Source organism: Chlamydomonas reinhardtii, chromosome 10 (genome assembly GCF_000002595.2).
Source record: "Chlamydomonas reinhardtii strain CC-503 cw92 mt+ chromosome 10, whole genome shotgun sequence".
NCBI lineage: Eukaryota > Viridiplantae > Chlorophyta > Chlorophyceae > Chlamydomonadales > Chlamydomonadaceae > Chlamydomonas > Chlamydomonas reinhardtii.
The window spans coordinates 3,589,639-3,607,756 of NC_057013.1; the positions used below are offsets into that span (position 1 = coordinate 3,589,639).

Consider the following 18,118-nt stretch of genomic DNA (forward strand, 5'->3'; position numbering starts at 1 on the left):
TTGGTGCGCTACCTTACCGGACATTGCTTGAAAGCTACCGGACATTGCTTGAAATCTACCGGACAATCGTGCACTACCCTACCGGACATTGGTGCACTACCTTACCGGACATTGCTTGAAACCTACCGGACAATGCCTGAAACCTACCGGACAATGCTTGAAATCTACCGGACAATCTGGCGCTGCCCTACCGGACATTGGTGCGCGACTCTACCGGACAATGCCTGAAAGCTACCGGACTCTACTTTACCGGACAAATTGTCCCTTAATTAAATCGCATTGTCCGGTAACCGATTAGCCTGTATGTCCGGTAACAGATGACCGTATTGTCCGGTAAGATTAGGGGTGGGTTTTCCCAGAGTGCACGGGGCTCCCAGAGGGCGAGCAGCTGTCCTCAGCCGGCCTCCGGGAGGTGACCAGTGCTGCCCTGTCAGTGCTGGACACCATGTGCAGGCAGGGCAACCAGCCGCAGCTCTTGCAGGGCCACTCTCTGCACAGCACAGGCCGCCCCTCCCGCACGTTTGCGGGGCTGGCCTTCAGCCGGCGTGCGACCAGCGCCAGCAAAGCAGCCTTCACTGCGGAGCTCATGCGCAAGTCGCCGCTGGCGGTACCGCTCCAGCGCGGTCAGGCTGTCCTCACGGTTCACGTGCCAGTGGACACCCGGCCCATCATTCCGGGCACCTACACCGTCACGGTCAAGATGGTAGGGGGCCCTGTGTGGGGGGGCGTTCCGCGGTCGCACCGATTTGGTGCTGCAGGCGGGCGGCTATCCCACCACCTCGGACCCCTCTAACCTGGCGTGTGCTTATGTGGTCTCAGAGCAGTGCGCCAAATCGGTGGGCCCCAAGGGGGAGCCCCAGGCCCCCGCAGGCCAGGGCATCACCAACCACATCTTTGCCTGTGTGCGGGGCCCCATCTTTTTTTTTGAGGAATCATCCTTACAAGGTTGAACAGGGGCAGACGCGCTGCCCCCCTGCTGCCTGAAAGCAGCCTGGTCCCCGAGACCAGAACCCTGACAGGGCAAGAAGAGAAGAAAAGAGAAGAAAACAGAAAGCAAACACCTCGAAACTGCCACCAACCACCCCCATCCATCCCACCCCACCCCACCCCGACCCGGCAGACAGAGCAGGAGGCTGGCCCCCCCGCCCCCCGGGAGGGATTGCACAAAAAACACCGCCAGACCTAATAATAATAATAATAATAATATCTACGCAGGGCACAGGTGCCCGCGTGTCTTAAGGAGGAGTGAGACAAGCTCACCCCACCATCGGAAGACTTGATTTCCCTACCCCGGCTCCCCTGCGCGGGGGCCACCATTGGTGGTCCCCTGGGTGCGCCCTCCCGGGCGGCATCGGGTGTTGGCAATGCCCATCTCTCGCTCTAGCCGGTAGTACAGGTTTGCGGTGCCCCGGAGTGTGGTGACGCTATGCATGTGGAGACGTGTGCAGCAGGCCTTGGCTGCCTGCGGTTTGGCTCCCAGGTCTTTGAGGAGAGTTTCAAGGGTACGGGGGACAGTGCCACCATGGCCCAGTGTAATAACGTGTTTAGTATCGTAGTGCACAGTCCACCCTGCAGCTCGCATGGCAGTGGCAAGGGTGGCGTGCTGTGCTTGTTTTTGAATGAGCTTCTCGCTGTGGTGCAGGTCAGAGGTGTATCCAACTTCAAGGATGTACACTGGGTAGGCCCCTTTGTTGGCTGGTGGGGATGTCATGAAGCGTTCTGCTTCGGACCGGGGGAGGTTCGGGATAAACAGAATGTCGGGCCGCATCCTGTTGAGGTCTGCAGCGGGCACTTGCGGGCAGAGCCAGGACGGCGGCCGCATGCCCGCACAGTACTCAGGCAGTTCAGCTCGGGAGGTGGCATCCATTATCATGTAGCCACCACCGTTGTGACCATGGTGTAGGCATTCGGCAATCGTCCGCACTGCAGTGTTGTGTTTGGCAATCCTAGCGCCAACGAGTTGGGGGTGCGCGCAGTGGCCGGCAAGGTGGCCTGCGGTGCCACGCTCTGGGTCAGATCCGCGGCTGCGCTGGGTGTGGGCACAGAGACCACATTTGTCGCTGTCTCGTAGTTTAAACAAAGCCAGCCGGGCCGGGCAGATGAGGCCTCCCTGACGAGCATTCTGTATGAACCGGTGTAGGCCGTGGCTGGCGTCCGAGTTCGTCATGTACGCGTTACTGGCGCGTGGGTCAAGGCTGGGTGCTGCCTCGGCCCATTTCTCAGTGTACAGGGTTTTGTTGGCGTATCCACCACGGCAGCTGGGGGCCATTGCCCTGGTGAGGCCCCGGTTTAGGTCCGACACGTAGTGCGTGGCTGTGCTATCGTCGTCCCTGGTGACCGTGAAGGTTGGCCACCAGTGCCGGGCGTGCGGGTCGTTGTCGGCCGGTTTGGATACATCGGCGGGTTTTTCCTGGGTGGCGACGGCAGCCGCCCCTTTATCGGCTTCCTCGTTGCCGTGTAGCCCGGTGTGCGAGATCACTTTTATCAGAGCGGTGGGTGCGCCCCGGGCGTGGCGTGCATGGAGCAATGCCACGACTGAATCCAGGAGGTCCCGATGTTTACTCAGATGCAGTCGCCGAGGCTCATTAATTGCTCGTTTGATTAGGTATAAGCTTGCAACAGAATCTGATGCAATAGTGAGCTTCTTAGTTGCAAATTCTTTACCTTCGCCACCAAATTCTGCGAGGGCAGCACGAATTGCTGCCAGTTCAGCTCTCGTAATAGTGTTTGTGCACCCAGCGCCATTTGGATTCACGTAGACAACGCGAGAATCGCTGAACCAGGCGCAGGCGCCGGCAACCTGGACTTCTTTGCCATTGTCAGTTTTGATTTTGCTTACCGAACCATCTGTCCAGACAGTGCCATTCACGTCGTGGGCCAGAGCATGGTGGGTCTGGAATCGCGCGTTAGGAAAGCGTCGTGCTTCGTCAGCCATGGCGTGTATCGTCTTTGGGTTAGCGTGCTGGTATTTGGCTTGCTTTAGAAGTGAGTTTGGGAGGGCCGGGCAGGTTGGGGCCGTGGCCGTGTGTGTCCACGTGCGCGGGTCGCTGATGTGCGTGGGTGCGTTCGCCCCCCGTTTCAGTGTGTCCACAAGCCGTTTCAGGCGGGGGGCAAAGCACTGGAGTCCGGCGGGGTTCCCAACAATGACCAGTCGGAGCCCCTTCTGGCGCTCAGCCTGGGTGTTGGTGCCAAGTCCTGTGTCAAGGCCCGCGGTGCCCGCGGACCAGTTGGCCAGCTCGTGGCAAAGTGGGTGTTGAAGCCACTGCGTGTGGGGGAAAGTGGCCGCTTTGGGGAGCGCCAATACAGTAAGGGTTGGTTCCTGTGAGTCACGCATAGCCTCGGCGCATGCGAGGGCCCACATAAGCGCCTTCCGTGCATCGTGGGGGGTAGAGGGGGGGTGGGCATATTGCAAGCCGGTCCATGCGGCCTGGTAGGCATCGTGCAGTGCGCCAAAGGCCCCATCAGCAGGGTCTCGTGTCCAGTATTCGTGGGCTGCAGTGGAGGAGTTTAGTGGGGACGCAAACATTTCCCGAATGTGTACTGCTTGTGTGACCCGCAGGCATTGGACGATGGCTGCTACTGTGCCTGCCGGCAGCGACACCTGGTGCATTGGCATGGCCTTGCGGTCCTGCTGCGCCGGGTCATAGCGGTAGCGCATGATGAGGGCAGCGACCGCTTCCTCAAAGGCGTTGGGCCGCTGGTTGCCGGTGTGCCTGAAGCGCTCCCACAGGGTAAGGAGGCGGGGGTAGGTGATGGTGCCCAGCCAGCGGCCACTGGGTTCTTGGACGTGCGCCTCAGCTGGGTCACGGCGGGTGCCACCAGTGGTGGTAATTGTGTATGCTCCGGGGGCCACGATGTCCTTGTAGGGGTTGCACGGGCTTGTGGTGATGGTGGTGGTCGTGCGGATGTCACGCGCGCGGGATGCGATATCCAGGGGCTCGGCGTCGTGGCGGCCTTGGCGCTGTCTGGCGGTAAGGTTCCGATCAGGTGCGGGGCGCACTGTTCGGGGCCGCGGGCCTTGGTTGGTACCGTTTGCTAGCCGGGTTTTGCACTCCTCCAGTAACTCCTCCCATTGTGGACTGTGTTTTAGGTCCCTTTCACGGTCCGTGCTCGGCGCCCATGTGACATGTCGCAGGAGTTTGGTCGTCCAGGACGAGAATAGGGGGGCCCCAGTGGGCTGCGGTGCTGCCGGCTCTGCAGCTTGGGCAGGCTCTTCAGGTGAGATTGCGTGGGCTTGGGTTTCAGCCGGAGGCTCAGCCTCGGTCTGCGCAGGTTGTGGGCCTGGGCGCGTCGCAAGAGGGTGCTTGTAGCACCTGGCATTCTGGATAGTTGCGTAGCCCATGCGAACAAAAGCAGAGACAATGCCGGCCGGGCAAATGGACGGCTTCCACTGCACCTTCCAGTATTTTTCACGTGTCCCAGAGGTGTCCTCTCTGGCTTTGCGCTTCCGTGTCAGTTCTTTGTCCGTGACAGTTTGTTTGTTTTCGCTGTGCAGGACCTGTGCCAGTTCCTGTCCGTCATTGTCCAGGTCGTAGGTGAGTTGAGTGTCACCGTTAGTGCGGTTGTCGGCGGGCCGTGGGACTAGGTCGTGTGTGATCCTGGCGCGGGCCAGTCGCCAGCTGGGACGGGCCCCGTGGCCTCCCGCAGCTTGCGCTGCCGGGGCGGTCAGGGGCGGCGTCGGGCTATCAGCGTCCATGGGGTCGTTGTGAGCGGCAGCCTGGTTGACTTCCATAGGCAATCCTGTGTTGTTCAGATACTCGCTTATGGCGTTGGGTTCGGGGTTGGCGGCATTCGCCGTGAGGCGGGATGTGAGGGCGGGTGGTAGCCCACGGCGCTGTTGGCGTGGTTCGACAGCATGTGCAAGGGAGGGTGGGTCTTGTGGGTGTGGGTGGCAGATCCGCATGTGTCCTGTCATGTCTTTGGCGAGCGCTTGGAATACCGAGCATGCCGTTTCGTACCCCCGCGTGCCCACCGGCAGGCTCTCATCGCCGTTGGTGAGCCGCAGGGCATGGTTGATGGCGGCGCGGTCCCCGGTGAGTAGGTCCTCAGGGGTAGTGCGTGTAGTTTCTGCAATGCGTGCGCGTTGCGCTGCATGTTTTGTAACGCGCCGTGCGCGTGTTTGGTTCTGTGGCCGGCGTGTTGTAGCCGGCTTGCGGGCTCTGGCCGGTGGCCGTAGGGAGGGTTGCGTTGCCCCATCAGCGGGGACTTCCGGTGCAGCAGCACCTTGTGCGCCGGGATGGGCCTGGGCCGCCCCTGCTGGGGAGGGGGGGGCTAGGTCGGCGGGGGCTTGCGTGGTGTTTGCTTGGGCGGGGGGCGCCTCCGGGAGGGGCTGCAGGTACCGGTCGAGGGGGTTGGCCATTCCGAGAGGGAGGGGGTCCGCCCTCATGGCTAAGGCCACGATTGCGGCCAAGTCAGGCAGTGCACGCTGTGCGGTGGTCAGGGGGGCAGGGCTGCCGTGGGCTGGAGCGTTTTCCCCTGCACGTGCAGCCATACTGAGAGCAAGGCTAAGCCTGTTCAGGGCTACCTTGTGCTTGTGCCGGACCCGGCTCGCTCCCATGTGCTTCTCGAGGTCCGAGCTAGTAATCAGGTGTTTGCCTGTGTTGCGGTCCACCAGGTGGCTCAGTTCGAGCCTCAGGTCCGCAAGAGGGAGGACGTATTCAATGGGGAGAGGTTCGACGCCCCGGGCCTCAGCTTCTGCCTCAAGGGCAGCGGCAATGGACCAGGTAGGCGCAGTAAAGGCAGACCCATTTTGGTACAGTGTGACACCGTACTCTTTTGCCAGGGTCATCTGTTTCAGCGTCGTAAGGTGGTGTGACCTATGGGCTGGGAGAAGGTGGGCCTGTGTGGGGCCAGCTATGCTTGCCTGGCGCGGCAGAAGGGCTCGGGTTACTATCCCAAGACGGCCCGAGTCATTTAGGGCAAGGACCAGGGCTCGCTGGGCCACGCGCGCGTATTGCGGCAGGAGGGAGCCCAGGCCCAAGCCGTATTCGTCGGCGGGCAGGAGGGAGGTCCGGGTGGGGAAGCTGCGGGGGAGTCCGTAGCAGCGCTTTGCATAACCAGCCAGGGTAGTGTCGAGCGTTGTTATGTCCTGTTTTGTGAAGGGCATTGCTGCGAATCCATATGCAACTGTGGTGTGCACGCACTGTTGTATCATGCGCAGGCGTTGTGCCGGTGTCGCCAGGGATGTGGCAATGGCTGTGCCCTTGTCCTTCACAATCTCGGTGACTCTTGCGACATGTGCCGACCAGTCCAGCGAGAACGTGAGCTGCACTCCCAGGTACTTGTACGGCTGGGTCGGGGGGAAGTACGGGACAGGGGTCGTGCCAATCTTAATTGTGTTGGTCATGTTGCGGCGCATGGCGGCAAGGGTAGCTTTTCCTGTGGGCCCGTCAAGGTTGGGGTCCGAGCGAGATTTGTCGTGCCAGATGGCGGTGGTGGCACACTTGGTGTGATTGACACGCAGGCTCGCCCACTCGGCGTAAGATGCGATTTTGTCACATTGAACCTGCAGGTCGTCGAGCGAGTTGGTGAGCGCCGCCAGGTCGTCTGCGTACGCGGCGGCACTGCAATGGTATTGCAGGTTTTCGCTGGGGGTCAGGCAGCCGTAGTGGTAGCCCCGTCCGCCCGCATGGAGCCAGCGGACAAGAGGTTCCATGAACAGAATAAAGAGCACAGGTGAGAGTGTATCACCTTGCACGGTGCCTCGCTCTATAGGAATGGCGGATGTGCTTCCGTGTTCGGTGCGGATGCGGGTGGTCGCATGTGCATATAGGTTGCGGACTGCGCGGATCAGGTCCGTTGGCAGCCCAAGGTCAAACATAATTTGTAGTAATCGGTCCTGGTCGATTGTGTTAAACGCGGAGCTATAGTCCACGTAGACCGCATAGACATCTTTTCCAAACAGTGCGGCATCCTCAAGGGCATGTACCAAATTTAGGACCTGCCTTTCGGTGTTGCAGTAGGCACGGAAGCCTTCCTGCGCTTCACTGAATAGCTGGAGGGGGCCAGCCAGTTCGCCAATGCCCAAGGTAAGCATGGACGTGTACAGCTTGTAGCAGGTATTTGCGAGCGCAATGGGCCGTTTGTTTTTTATGTCCAGGGCGTCTCCAGGTTTGGGGAGTAGCACGGTCTCTGATGCGGCCCAGGTTTCAGGTATTTGTGACTTGACGTACATGATTTGCAGGATACAGTGGAGGTTGCGCTTCATGCCCGATGGCAGGATACGGAGCAGTTCGTTTGGTATGCCGTCAGGGCCTGTCGCCTTGTTTCTGGAGAGGTGAGAAATGCACTGCTCAAAATTTGCCGTGTCTGCCATGCTGGGGAGCATGGAGTGTGTGTCAGGGTGCCGGTTGCGGTCCAGTGTGAATTGATCTGTTGCGTCGGCTTTCTCAAATGGGTAGCCGCGTGTGGCGTTGCTGGGTAGTCGGAAATCCCCAGTGCGGGTGCCGCGTGGTGGGGCGGACAGCTTTCGGAAGTGGGTTTCGAGTATGGCGAGGATGCTGGTGGAGTCAGTCGTCACCTCCCCAGTTTCTGGGTTCCGGACCGCTGGGAGGCCCCGTTCCATGTCTTCCTTCTGAAAGATTCTCTTGTGCCCCTGTGCAGGGCGCGTGGCCAGGGTATGTTGCAGCGCTGTGGCAGCGGCCTCTCGCTGGGCTTTGGCGCGGTCCGCCACTAGCTGGCGGTGCTTGGCCTGGCAGGCCTTTATTTCGTTCCGCAGCTTCGCCGCTGCATTGGCGGCGTCTACCTCAGGTAGGGCCTGGGGCCCTTGCGTGAGGTTTGTCAGTTGTGTCTTCAGGGCCACTTCCTTGTCCCATAGGGGCTTTAGCACCCGTGCGGTGGAGCGTGATGCGTGGTGTTTGCCAGTGAAGGGGGCTTTCCGGGTGCACTCTTCAAGGAGGCATGTTAGCCCGGTGTCCAGTGCAGAGGCAAGTTGTTCTGCAAGTTGGTTGATATCGGCCTTCTGGATGTTCGTGTCCTGCGCCAGGTCTCGGTGCATGACGCTGGCGGGGTAGCCTGTGGGGTCCATGCTGTGCCTCGTGAGTGCATGTTCAATTGATTGCGTTGCCTGCCTTGTTGCGGAATGCAGGTCGGCTGTTGCTTCCACCAAGGCTTCCTCAAGGCGGATAGCTGCGGCGGCCAGTTGCTTTTGTGTGACGGGCAGGGCGACCTCGGCCCATCGTTGTTGGGTCTGCTGCTGGGGGGCTGGGTTCCGGGCGCCGGCCTGTGGTGCCGGCCATAGCTGTAGGTCCGCGGCTAGTAACTCTGCGTGGACTGGTTTGTGGTCAAAGTTGCCTGCAACTGTACTGGTGTATTCACGCGCTTCTGTGCATGCAGCGCGCGTGGCAGGGCATAGGAGGATGTCATCGATGCGACTGTGGTATGGGGCCATGCCCGGGCGTGTTTGTTCATATGACCATTCGGCAGTGGTAGTGGTGTCTCCGCGGATAGGGCGCAGGCCACTATCGGCAAGGAACCGCTGGTGGGCCCGGTCTGCCGTGTCGATGGGGCTGTCCCGCTCATGTGCTCGGGCGACGGCATTAAAGTCTCCCGCGGTGACTAGGTGGTGTCCGCACGCGTCCGCCCGGCCTACCACCTGCTGACAGTATGTGTAGATTGCCTTGCGGGTTTGCATGTCTTCTGGTGCGTAGATGCCCAGTACAGTGAGAGGCGTGCTCCCGGGGGTCTTAATTTGAACGTGTGACACATAGCCATGGAGTGTTGGTGGGGGCGTGTGGTGTGTGACACAGCCGAGGTCACTGTACCGGGCGGAGATGGCCACCGCTACGCCAGCGCTACCGCGCGCTGTGGCCACGCGGGGAGTAGTGCTACAGTAGAGGCGGTATCCTTCATTTCGGAAGGCTCGCTTGATAGAGTCAGTCTTCCCTGTCAGTTTTGTCTCGGTTAGGACAACTATGTCGGCTTTCCACTGGGCTAGGTTGCAGAGGGTGAAGCTGAGGTTGCCGGGTTGGCCGGTGGACAAAATTTCTGAGAGCAGTCCCCGTACATTGTGGGTCACGATGTGTAGGGTGGTGTTGCTGCTGGGGGGTCGCGTGTTTGTGTGTGTCTGGTTGGGTTCCATGTGGGCATGGTTGCGTGCAGTGGGCCGTACTAGCCAGTTAAGGATAGTTTGTCGGGTGCCTGTCGTGTTGAGTCGGGGTGCTATGTCAGCATTTGCATTGTGTGGCTGCGCGGGTGCGGTAGTGTGGGGTGCTGCATGCTGTGGCGCCCTGTGTGCTGCCCGCAGCGGTGAGTTGTCTTGGGCATGTTGAGCTGGCTCTGGTGCCGGCCTTCCTGTGGCGGCGGGCCCTGTCTGCACGGGTCTGGTGGCCTCCATGTGGGGTGGCGGGCGTGGTGGCGGGACGATCTCACGGAGTTGCCCAAGTGCGTCCTGAAGTGTTGCTGTGTCAGATGCACGCACCGCGTCAAGGCACCAGACCTCCCCATCAAGTGTGTTCCAAGTGTTGTCGTGTAAGACCGTGTTGTGGATAGGGCTGTTCACCGAGTCTATTACTCTCCATTGTCCTGCTTCGTAACGCACAGCAATTGTGTGTCGCACAGTGTACTGGTGGACGGTAAAGCCGCGAGTTCGGGCGGCTACCGGAAGGTTCTCTAGGACCTTTTCTTTGCTGATGTCGCCATTGAGTCGCGGAAAGTGGATTCGGCGCATAGTCAGCTTCCTGTTGGGGTAGGCGAATATGTTGCTGATGGTGGCATTGTGGTACAGGTAGTGGTTCAGGAGAAGTTCGCTGAAGGCGCCACTGTTGGGGCAGTAGCATTCTTTCCAGAACAGGGCATTCGGATCCTGCGTGGCTGTAAGGTGAGCGTGCACTCGTTTAGCATAAGAGAGGACATCTAGGGGGTCGAGCCATGCGAGCCCCAAAGAGTTGTTGAGGGCGTGGACACTGCAGAAGTGTTGCCGCTGTGGTTCACGGTATGTAGTGTTGGAGTTTGGCGGCCAGTGCAGTGCGGCTGGTGGTCGGGTGTTCACTGCCGCATGCATGCAAGGGTCGGCGGGCGCCGGCGGGGCTGTCGGGCCTGTGGGCAGTGCACCTCGCAGTGTTGGCTTGACGTAGGGCACCGTGTGTGTCCGGTTTACTGCATATGTAAGCGTGAGGAGAGTGGTTGCCTGGCTAGCAGTAAGTAGGCCGGTGACCAGTGCTGGCCCCCAGAGTGTCAGCTGTGCCGGTTGCATGCTGCAAGGGTCCGGCAGTGTGAGGTACAGGTTTCGCAGGATGATGGCCATGGCAGTTCCCCAGAGTAGGAGCTTCCGCCGGGCCCAGGTTGCAGAGGCTATCTGCCGTGTCACATGTTTGAGGAGAGCTGGGAGACAGAGGACGGCAAGGATGGATGTCACTGTCAGTGCAAACAGGAGACCGAGGGCTGCGGGGATGGCGGTTATCCCGAGGGCAAGCGCTATTACACACAGAGGGGAGAGAGCGAGAGTGGTGAGTGTGGGACCCCATAGTAACAGGCTGAGGATTGCACCGTTTGTACAGATTTCTGAGTTGACTGAGGCAGTGCGGGTTTCGGCATGCAGGAGGTGGGTCCAGAGCATATACATGGCCCCTGTCGCGGTGATGATTGTGAGGCTGACAATGGCTTTGTCAAGTATGGTGTGTAGGGCTTTGCCAGTCTGGGCAGCTGTTTGGTAGATGGCGAGTCTAGACCGGGTAGCAAGATGTGCGCCTACTCTGATGGCAATTGTATGGCTGTGCATGGCTGCCCGCACATGCCCTGCTCCAGCCCAGTGGAAGTGGACGACGAGTGTAAGGTGCAGGCGAAGGAGTGGTGAACTTTTCCAGGGGGCGCTACAGTTAAGGGTCGGTTGCGGCCCGTAGGCTGTTTCTGCCATGGAGTGCAGTGCCGAAGCACCGGAGCGCAGCAGGGTTCCTCCATGCCGATTGCCCAGGTCGCCCAGCGCAAGTACACTCGTCACTAGGCTCTCTGCGAGCAGCCCGATTGTCTTAGTCGCATATGAACGGTATACTCCCTCCGCTGTGCATAACTTTGTCGCGCCATTCTTGCATGCCTGTGCTATTTTCAGATTGGTAGAAAGGAGCCCCTCCCCTACCGGCTGCAAAGCCTTTATCATCGCATTGCGTATGTTGGTGCATCCAGGCTTGGGCCTAACCTTTGCGCGCGACAGCAGTCCGCTAGGGCTTCGGCATTGCCTTCGTTCGGAGCTTGTCGGTGGTGGTTCTGTGAGCAAACTCGCATTTTCATAGAGCTGGGAATTGGCTGTAAATACTGGAGGTTCGGCTCGGCCCCTTTCTGGGACGTCGTTGGCGACCGGCTCTGAGGCAACTGGTATGTGCTTGGAGCTTATAAGCCCCTCAATATGCGGGTGCTTTGCAGCGGCTGGGCTTTGCGAGGGTCTCATTTGCGACGTGCCGAGGGGCCCGGCGCCAGCAAGCCTGCTAGCTGTGTAGCACGTTGTGTGCGGGATACTGGCATCAAGTGTGCCTGTCTGAGAGCAGCGATGCGACGATAGTGTCGCGTTCGCGGGGAAGCTGTAGCCATGGGAAATCCTCTCCCTCAGAGAGAGCTCGTTTACATCCGTTCGAGACGGATATGCAAACCACATATGGTCGTGGGGAGTTCGCTGGTTGCCTAAGTGCACGAAAGCACTGGCTCGCCGGGGCGGTCCCCAGTCAAACCAGCGTTCGGCCGCGGCAGGTCCAGCCCCTTTCCCAGCCGTGGTTGCGTTGGTTGTCAGCATGCAGAGTGCAAAGCATAGCAGAACACAGATACCTGCGGTCTTTCGCTCCACCTTTCGCCGAGCAACCATTTTCCACATATTTCCTAGCGACGAGCTTACAAGGGTTGGTACAGAGGTTTGGCTAAGCATTATGTATTTATTTTTTGTCTGGAGCGCCCCCCGGGAGGGGTTGCACAAAAACACCGCCAGACCTAACCCAAGCGCCAACCTACACCACAGCCTAACCGCAAGAACCACCACCACCGCGCGCCAGAAAGGAAAACACCAGTGCTACCATCACTCGACCCGCCGTAACCCACCCCACCCCCACAAGTCGGTTGCTTGAGCAACACCCCAGGAGAACTGGCAGGGGAGACACAAGCAGAAAACTAAACGGGCCAGATGTGGCGCTGACTAATCGGGCTCCAGCCCGCTGCAAGACGCGCTGTGCAGGAAGGCCCACAGCCGCCCAGGCGCTGCGACGCCAGCCAGAGCTATGACACATGGGGCGCCAGATAAGCTGATGACGATAATACGCCACGCCAGCGCCTGGAAAGAAACGCCGCCCAAAAGGAAACCTAGGGGGCCTGCACAGGTGATGCAAGCGTCAGCCGCAAGTGCAACTTCGGTGACCCACCCTGAACCTCCTCCACTTCACAAAGCGCGCCACCCGCCGTCCAGATGGCAACAAAGTGCTCCAGCTTAGCCGCCTTGAGCTGTACGGTGAGAAGCTGAGTGGGCAGAGCCGACAGGGTTTCAGGGGTTAGCGTGGCAGCAGTGAAACGCAGCTGCATCACTCTGCGCAGCTCGCTGACCACCTCCCGAACCACATGCTCCGACGTCTGCTTAGCAGGCTCACGGGACCAGTACGCACACCAGACGGCGTACAAGAAGGTGGCCCGCAAAGTGCTCCACAGCAGCGCGCCCGCCCCCCGCGGGCCTGAGGTCCACACACCCATGCGGTCCCCCAGCATGAAGCCCGCGTCCGTCACTGGCGGCGCCGCTGCCTGGGGCGCAACGCAGGCCCACAGCTGCTGCAGCCACGTCCTCGCCTGCGCATAAGCTGGACACTCCAGGAAGATGTGCGTCAGGCTGGCCCACGCCCGCGGGCCAGGTGGCCCGCAGGCGGGGTGAGGACAGTGCGCCCCCAACCCCCCGCACCCCGTGGTCACCCGTGGACGAATGCCCTTGCCCGCCCTGTACAGCCCGCAAGGCAGGTAAGCATGTTGCATCCGGTACACCAGCACCTTTGCCCCCCGACTGGCGTGGCTGTCCCACAGCCTCCGCCACGTACCCCGCAGAAGGGACGCATCCGGGGGCAGCATGCGAGGGTCACCCTCCACCGCCGCCGCTGCTGCCGCCGCCGCCGTGGCAGGCCCAGTGCTAGGTCCCGCCCCGCCCGCCGCCTGCTCCTGCAGCCGCGCGGAGCGCCGCGGCCCCTCACCCGAGTGCTGGGACGGGGACGCATACGACTGCAGTTCTCTCGCCGGCGTGTTCTGCTGCCCGGCGGCCGCGGAGGTGCGGTGGAGCCAGGGGTCCAGAGCCACCGGGTTATTGTGGAAATGCTGCGCCGCCGTGGTGGTCAGCTGCGCCGCTGCACGCTGCCACTCCGCCTCCCGCTCCGCCAGCCGCGACTGTGCCGCCGGCTGGGTCCCCGAACCCCCCGCCTGCTGTGCTGGCGCCGGGCACGGCATGGCTGCGGGGCGGGCCGGAGTCGGAGGTGCGGCCGGGTTAGCCGCGGTGATGGCCCGCCGCACGTCCCGCACCGTGTAGTCCGCCAAGCTGACACCCGCAATCCGGCAGTGCTCCGGGTGCACCACCACCCCAGCTTCCGGCGCCAGGAAGTACGGCGCCCGAGGCCACGCCCCTGCCCGTTCCCCTGGTGATGCTGCATCGTACGCCGCCCGCTCTTCAAAGGTCCACAGGTGCCGCGGCTTGCGATGCTGCAGCACACAGGCAGGCTGCCACACCCCATCCACTGCCGGGGGCAGCACACCAGGCCCAGGCTCCAAGAGCCGCCCCGTGTAGTGGACGTAGGACACAGCCCCCGCAGCGTTAGCCACCCACAGGTGGTCCAGGCTAACCCGCCACTGTGGCGGCGCCGCTGGCGGCTGAGTGGCTGGCTGCGGCGGATGCTGTTCCACGCCCGCGCTCCGCACGTGGCCGACCGCGGCCGCCAGCCGGGCAGGCAGCCCCGCTGGCGCCGGCGCGTCGCTGTACACCCACGCCCACGTGGTGGCGGAGTCCGGGCGCACATGGGTAAGCAGCGCCCGGGTGAGCATCTTCCAGGGTTGCCGGCCTGGCTGGGCAAGAAGGGCGGAAGTCTTAGCTTGCAGGGCAGACAGGAACGCAGGCAGGTCGACGTGGTTGACACCCCCATCCTTGTTTTTTTTTTTGAGGAATCATCCTTACAAGGTTGAACAGGGGCAGACGCGCTGCCCCCCTGCTGCCTGAAAGCAGCCTGGTCCCCGAGACCAGAACCCTGACAGGGCAAGAAGAGAAGAAAAGAGAAGAAAACAGAAAGCAAACACCTCGAAACCGCCACCAACCACCCCCATCCATCCCACCCCACCCCACCCCGACCCGGCAGACAGAGCAGGAGGCTGGCCCCCCCGCCCCCCGGGAGGGGTTGCACAAAAAACACGGCAGACAGGCCGTTTCCCGCTTGGGCAGCAGGAGCGGGTTCCCGTGCGACACCAGGCTGGCGTCCTCAGCGTGCATGGAGCGCGCAGCAAAGTGGTCCACCAGGTCGGTGAGTTCCTTCAGCTGCGCAGGCGACGGGTTGAGGAAGCTGAAGTGGTAGGCCAGCTTCGCCGCCAGCACCTGCTTCGCAATGTGCACACGGCCAACGAGAGTCAGAGACAGGGCAGCCCACAGACGCGCCACAAACGCCATGCCGCGAGCCCGCCGGGTGTACAAGTCAGCTGCAGCCGCATCAGAGTCCCACGACAGGGGCACACCTAGGTGCGTCACGGCGCCCGTGGTAAACGGCACCCCCGTGTGTGGGCAAGGGCCCGTCAGGTGCGCAAACCTGCCAAGGCCCATGGCCTTGCTCTTGTCCGGATGGACACGGGCGTTGGACGCGCGGCAGAACAGCTGTACTGCCGCCATCAGGACCGGCCCGTCCACCGCCGGGTCGCGCGCCGTGAGGGTCGTGTCGTCAGCGTGGTGGGCAGCCGGTGGCGCCTGCTCGCCACTGGGTAACAGGGGCGTGCGCAGTGCCCCTTGCTCCACCTGCTGCCGCAGAAAGGATGTCAGTGGCTGCATCTGGATGACCCACAGGGGTGGTGAGGCGGTGCTGCCCTGCGGCAAGCCGTTCAGCACTGGGAAGGCGTCAGAGAGCATCCCGTTCACACACACGCGGGCAGAGCCGTTGGCAGTGAGCAGGCGGATCCAGCGCAGCATGCGCGGCCCAAACCCCAGTCCCTCCGCGGACGCATACAGCCACTGCCGGTGCACCCGGTCATACGCCTTTTCAATGTCCAAGAAGTACAGCGCACCACCCTGCCGTGGCGTGCCGTCCGCGCCCACGTCCAGGCGCATCCATTCGATCAGGCCTTGGAGGTACAGCGCGTTGTCTCCAATCCAGCGGCCGGTGATGAACGCGGTCTGCAGCTCATCCACAACTGCATCCAGGGCAGGCTGCAGGCGGGCACTGACGGCCTTGGACACCATCTTGAAGTCGCAGTTGAGCAGCGTGATGGGCCGGTAGGACGCCAGCTCGGCGCGGTCCAGGCTTTTGCCCTTGTAGATGAGCGTGATGATGCCCTCCCGCCAGGAGGCAGGCAGCGCCGCCGCCATTTCGCCGCCATCGTGGGTGTCTGCAGCGGCAGCAAAGGCAGCGGCAGCAGCAGCACACAAGCGCGGACCCAGCAGCGCCCAGAAAACCTTGTACACCTCGTACGGGACCCCGTCCGACCCAGGTGCTTTACCATTGGCGGAGCCAGCCAGCGCTGCCATCAGCTCGGCATCACTGAGGGCGCCGTCACCGGACCCCTCTGCGGCGGCCTGCAGATCCGCCGGAATCTTGCGGTCAATGGCCGCCAGAAGCTGTTGCTGCGACGCCGTACAGACCGGCTGCACGCGGAACAGGCCGGTGGGGCTGGTGCTGCTGTACATGGCTGCGGCGGCTGCGGAGACAGTGTTGCGCGTGCCCGGCCCCGTGAGCGCCACAGGCGCCGGTTGCCCCGGCACCTTCAAGTGCGTGATGGGCTCCTGCGCGCCGGCTGCTGGCTCGTCAGCCTGCCGATGGAACCAGCGAGTGCCCCGCTCCCCATGCTCCTCCATCAGAGCAGCGCGGGCATTGTGGCTGGCCGCTGCGGCAGCTGCCCGCTCCTCCCGCACCGCCAAGTTGGCCATGGCCGCAGCCTGACGCTGCGCGGCGCTGGCACCCGGCCGGTCGGCCAGGGCAGCGGCCGCGTCTGCGGCCAGCACCACGCCATGCAGCCCATCCCGGGTCTGGCGTGCATGCTGGCGGTGGATGCTGGTGGCGGCCTCCCGCAAGAAGAACTTGTCCGCCTCCCATTGCGTTTTACTTTACTTTACTTTACTTTACTTTACTTTACTCTCTTCTCTTGCTATTCTTACATCCTCCTTTCCTTTTGCACAGCTTTGAAACAGTCGACGTCATTTCTCTCGCGCTGTTTGACTTGCTTCCTTTTGTTTTAGGCTTCTTAAGGCCTACGAACCACTGTGAAGCAGTTTGCATTTGTGGGCGTGCTCGTTTTTCGTCAGTCCACTTTGCAGCTGTAGCGCGACACTCCCTCTCCCGCGCCCTTCAGCCTATGCCGGCTCGTGCTTTGGCACTCGACACCGCTATGGAATAGGATTCTGGCGGTTCAGGAGCGTCGCCGTGGAGTTGGCGACATTTCGCTTGTCGGCATTTTAACATCTCGGCGAGCACCACACTTCACCAGCTTGGAGCAGGCGGCGTTTCAACCTTTGTGGTTGGTCATTTGCATCCGCGTGTGCAGCAGGGTGCTTTGGGTGTGGCAGTCGGGGGAGCCCTGCAGCACTTGGCTGTTTTTTTGGGGTGTGGCTCGTCTTCGTGCCCTTGTTGCCTGGCGCCCGGCTGCCTGGCGCCCGCCCTGCTGTGATGCCCTGTGAGTGCTGATCTTGGGCAGCTATGCAGTTGCTGGGTGATCCTGGTCGGTTCCGCCTGGTGTCTCAGCGCAGCCAAGACACCAGGGGCCAACACCAGCCATACAGCACACCCGCACACGGCGCGGCCACAGCAGCACACGCCGTGCCGTGTGGGGGGCCTGCGATTGGGCATCGCCGCCCCTTGCCAGACTTGGCAGCAGACCGCACCCCTGCAGGTGCGGGCAACGCTGCCAGCCCGTTCTTCAGCCCCGGGCTGCAGCTCCACCTTGCCCTGTCCACGCATAGCCTGGCGCATGGAGTGCAGGACCTGACGACGCAGCCTCAGGGCCCCAGCCTGCCTACCTACCCAGTCCTTCTGGTGGGTGCCACCACGGGGCTCCCAGAGGGCGAGCAGCTGTCTTCAGCCGGCGTCCGGGAAGTGACCAGCGCTGCCTTGTCAGTGCTGGACACCATGTGCAGGCAGGGCAACCAGCCGCAGCTCTTGCAGGGCCACTCTCTGCACAGCACAGGCCGCCCCTCCCGCACGTTTGCGGGGCTGGCCTTCAGCCGGCGCGCGACCAGCGCCAGCAAAGCAGCCTTCACAGCGGAGCTCATGCGCAGGTCACCGCTGGCGGTACCGCTCCAGCGCGGTCAGGCTGTCCTCACGGTTCACGTGCCAGTGGACACCCGGCCCATCATTCCGGGCACCTACACCGTCACGGTCAAGATGGTAGGGGGCCCTGTGTGGGGGGCTTTCCGCGGTCGCACTGATTTGGTGCTGCAGGCGGGCGGCTATCCCATCACCTCGGACCCCTCTAACCTGGCGTGTGCTTATGTGGTCTCAGAGCAGTGCGCCAAATCCGTGGGCCCCAAGGGGGAGCCCCAGGCCCCCGCAGGCCAGGGCATCACCAACCACATCTTTGCCTGTGTGCGGGGCCCCATCTGGGACCCGCAGCTCTCTCACCTGCACTGTGCCAAGTTTGAGATGCCCGGTGAGGAGCCCATGCAGGTGGAGGTCCGTGGCGCCCCCCAGGCGGCTGGGACGGCCACGACAGCTGCGGCAGGCAGCCCTGCTCCGGCTGCAGCCGGGGTCGACGACCTGGGTGGCAACGCCTTGGGTGTGGCGAGGCCCGCGGCTGCCATGGCGACCGCAGCGGACATCGTTGACCATGTGTGGGACGTGCAGATGCAGGAGGCGGCGGGTTTGGGTGACGCGGCGGCTGCAGCTGGTGGCGCCAGTGGGCCACACAGCGGGGCCCTGCCCCCGCTGCCAGTTCTGGTGGCGGGGTTTTTTTTTTTGAGGAATCATCCTTACAAGGTTGAACAGGGGCAGACGCG

At 62.2% G+C, this 18,118-nt stretch overlaps 2 protein-coding genes across 3 annotated transcripts; both read left to right on the forward strand.

Annotated features, from left to right (window-relative positions):
• Positions 1–58: 58 nt before the first annotated feature.
• CHLRE_10g445443v5 (uncharacterized protein) lies at positions 59–2,570 on the forward strand. Its single transcript, XM_043066876.1, has 3 exons — positions 59–333; positions 504–703; positions 1,216–2,570. The coding sequence occupies exons 1-3, from the start codon at positions 318–320 to the stop codon at positions 1,237–1,239; spliced, it is 240 nt and encodes a 79-aa protein (XP_042920273.1). The 5' UTR covers positions 59–317; the 3' UTR covers positions 1,240–2,570.
• Positions 2,571–2,628: 58 nt separating this feature from the next.
• Positions 2,629–8,550, forward strand: CHLRE_10g445467v5 (uncharacterized protein). Of its 2 annotated transcripts, XM_043066877.1 has the most exons (8): positions 2,629–2,985; positions 3,560–3,745; positions 4,136–4,218; positions 4,496–4,535; positions 4,979–5,033; positions 5,615–5,723; positions 6,161–6,277; positions 6,512–7,440. In XM_043066877.1, the coding sequence occupies exons 2-7, from the start codon at positions 3,660–3,662 to the stop codon at positions 6,223–6,225; spliced, it is 438 nt and encodes a 145-aa protein (XP_042920274.1). In that variant the 5' UTR covers positions 2,629–2,985; positions 3,560–3,659; the 3' UTR covers positions 6,226–6,277; positions 6,512–7,440. The 2 variants fall into 2 exon arrangements, with proteins under 2 accessions (XP_042920274.1, XP_042920275.1); XM_043066878.1 differs by having other exon boundaries at positions 6,161–8,550.
• The last annotated feature ends 9,568 nt before the right edge of the window (positions 8,551–18,118 follow it).

What these genes read in the sequence shown, in the direction of transcription:
- CHLRE_10g445443v5 (XM_043066876.1), top strand. An exon ending in ACACCGTCACGGTCAAGATG is followed by an intron (nt 704 to 1,215) that starts GTAGGGGGCCCT and finishes ATATCTACGCAG; the next exon opens with GGCACAGGTGCCCGCGTGTC.
- CHLRE_10g445467v5 (XM_043066878.1), top strand. Translation starts at nt 3,660, where the DNA reads ATGAGGGCAGCGACCGCTTCCTCAAAGGCGTTGGGCCGCTGGTTGCCG. An exon ending in AGCTTGGGCAGGCTCTTCAG is followed by an intron (nt 4,219 to 4,495) that starts GTGAGATTGCGT and finishes TTCGCTGTGCAG; the next exon opens with GACCTGTGCCAGTTCCTGTC. An exon ending in GGGCAGCGGCAATGGACCAG is followed by an intron (nt 5,724 to 6,160) that starts GTAGGCGCAGTA and finishes TATCATGCGCAG; the next exon opens with GCGTTGTGCCGGTGTCGCCA.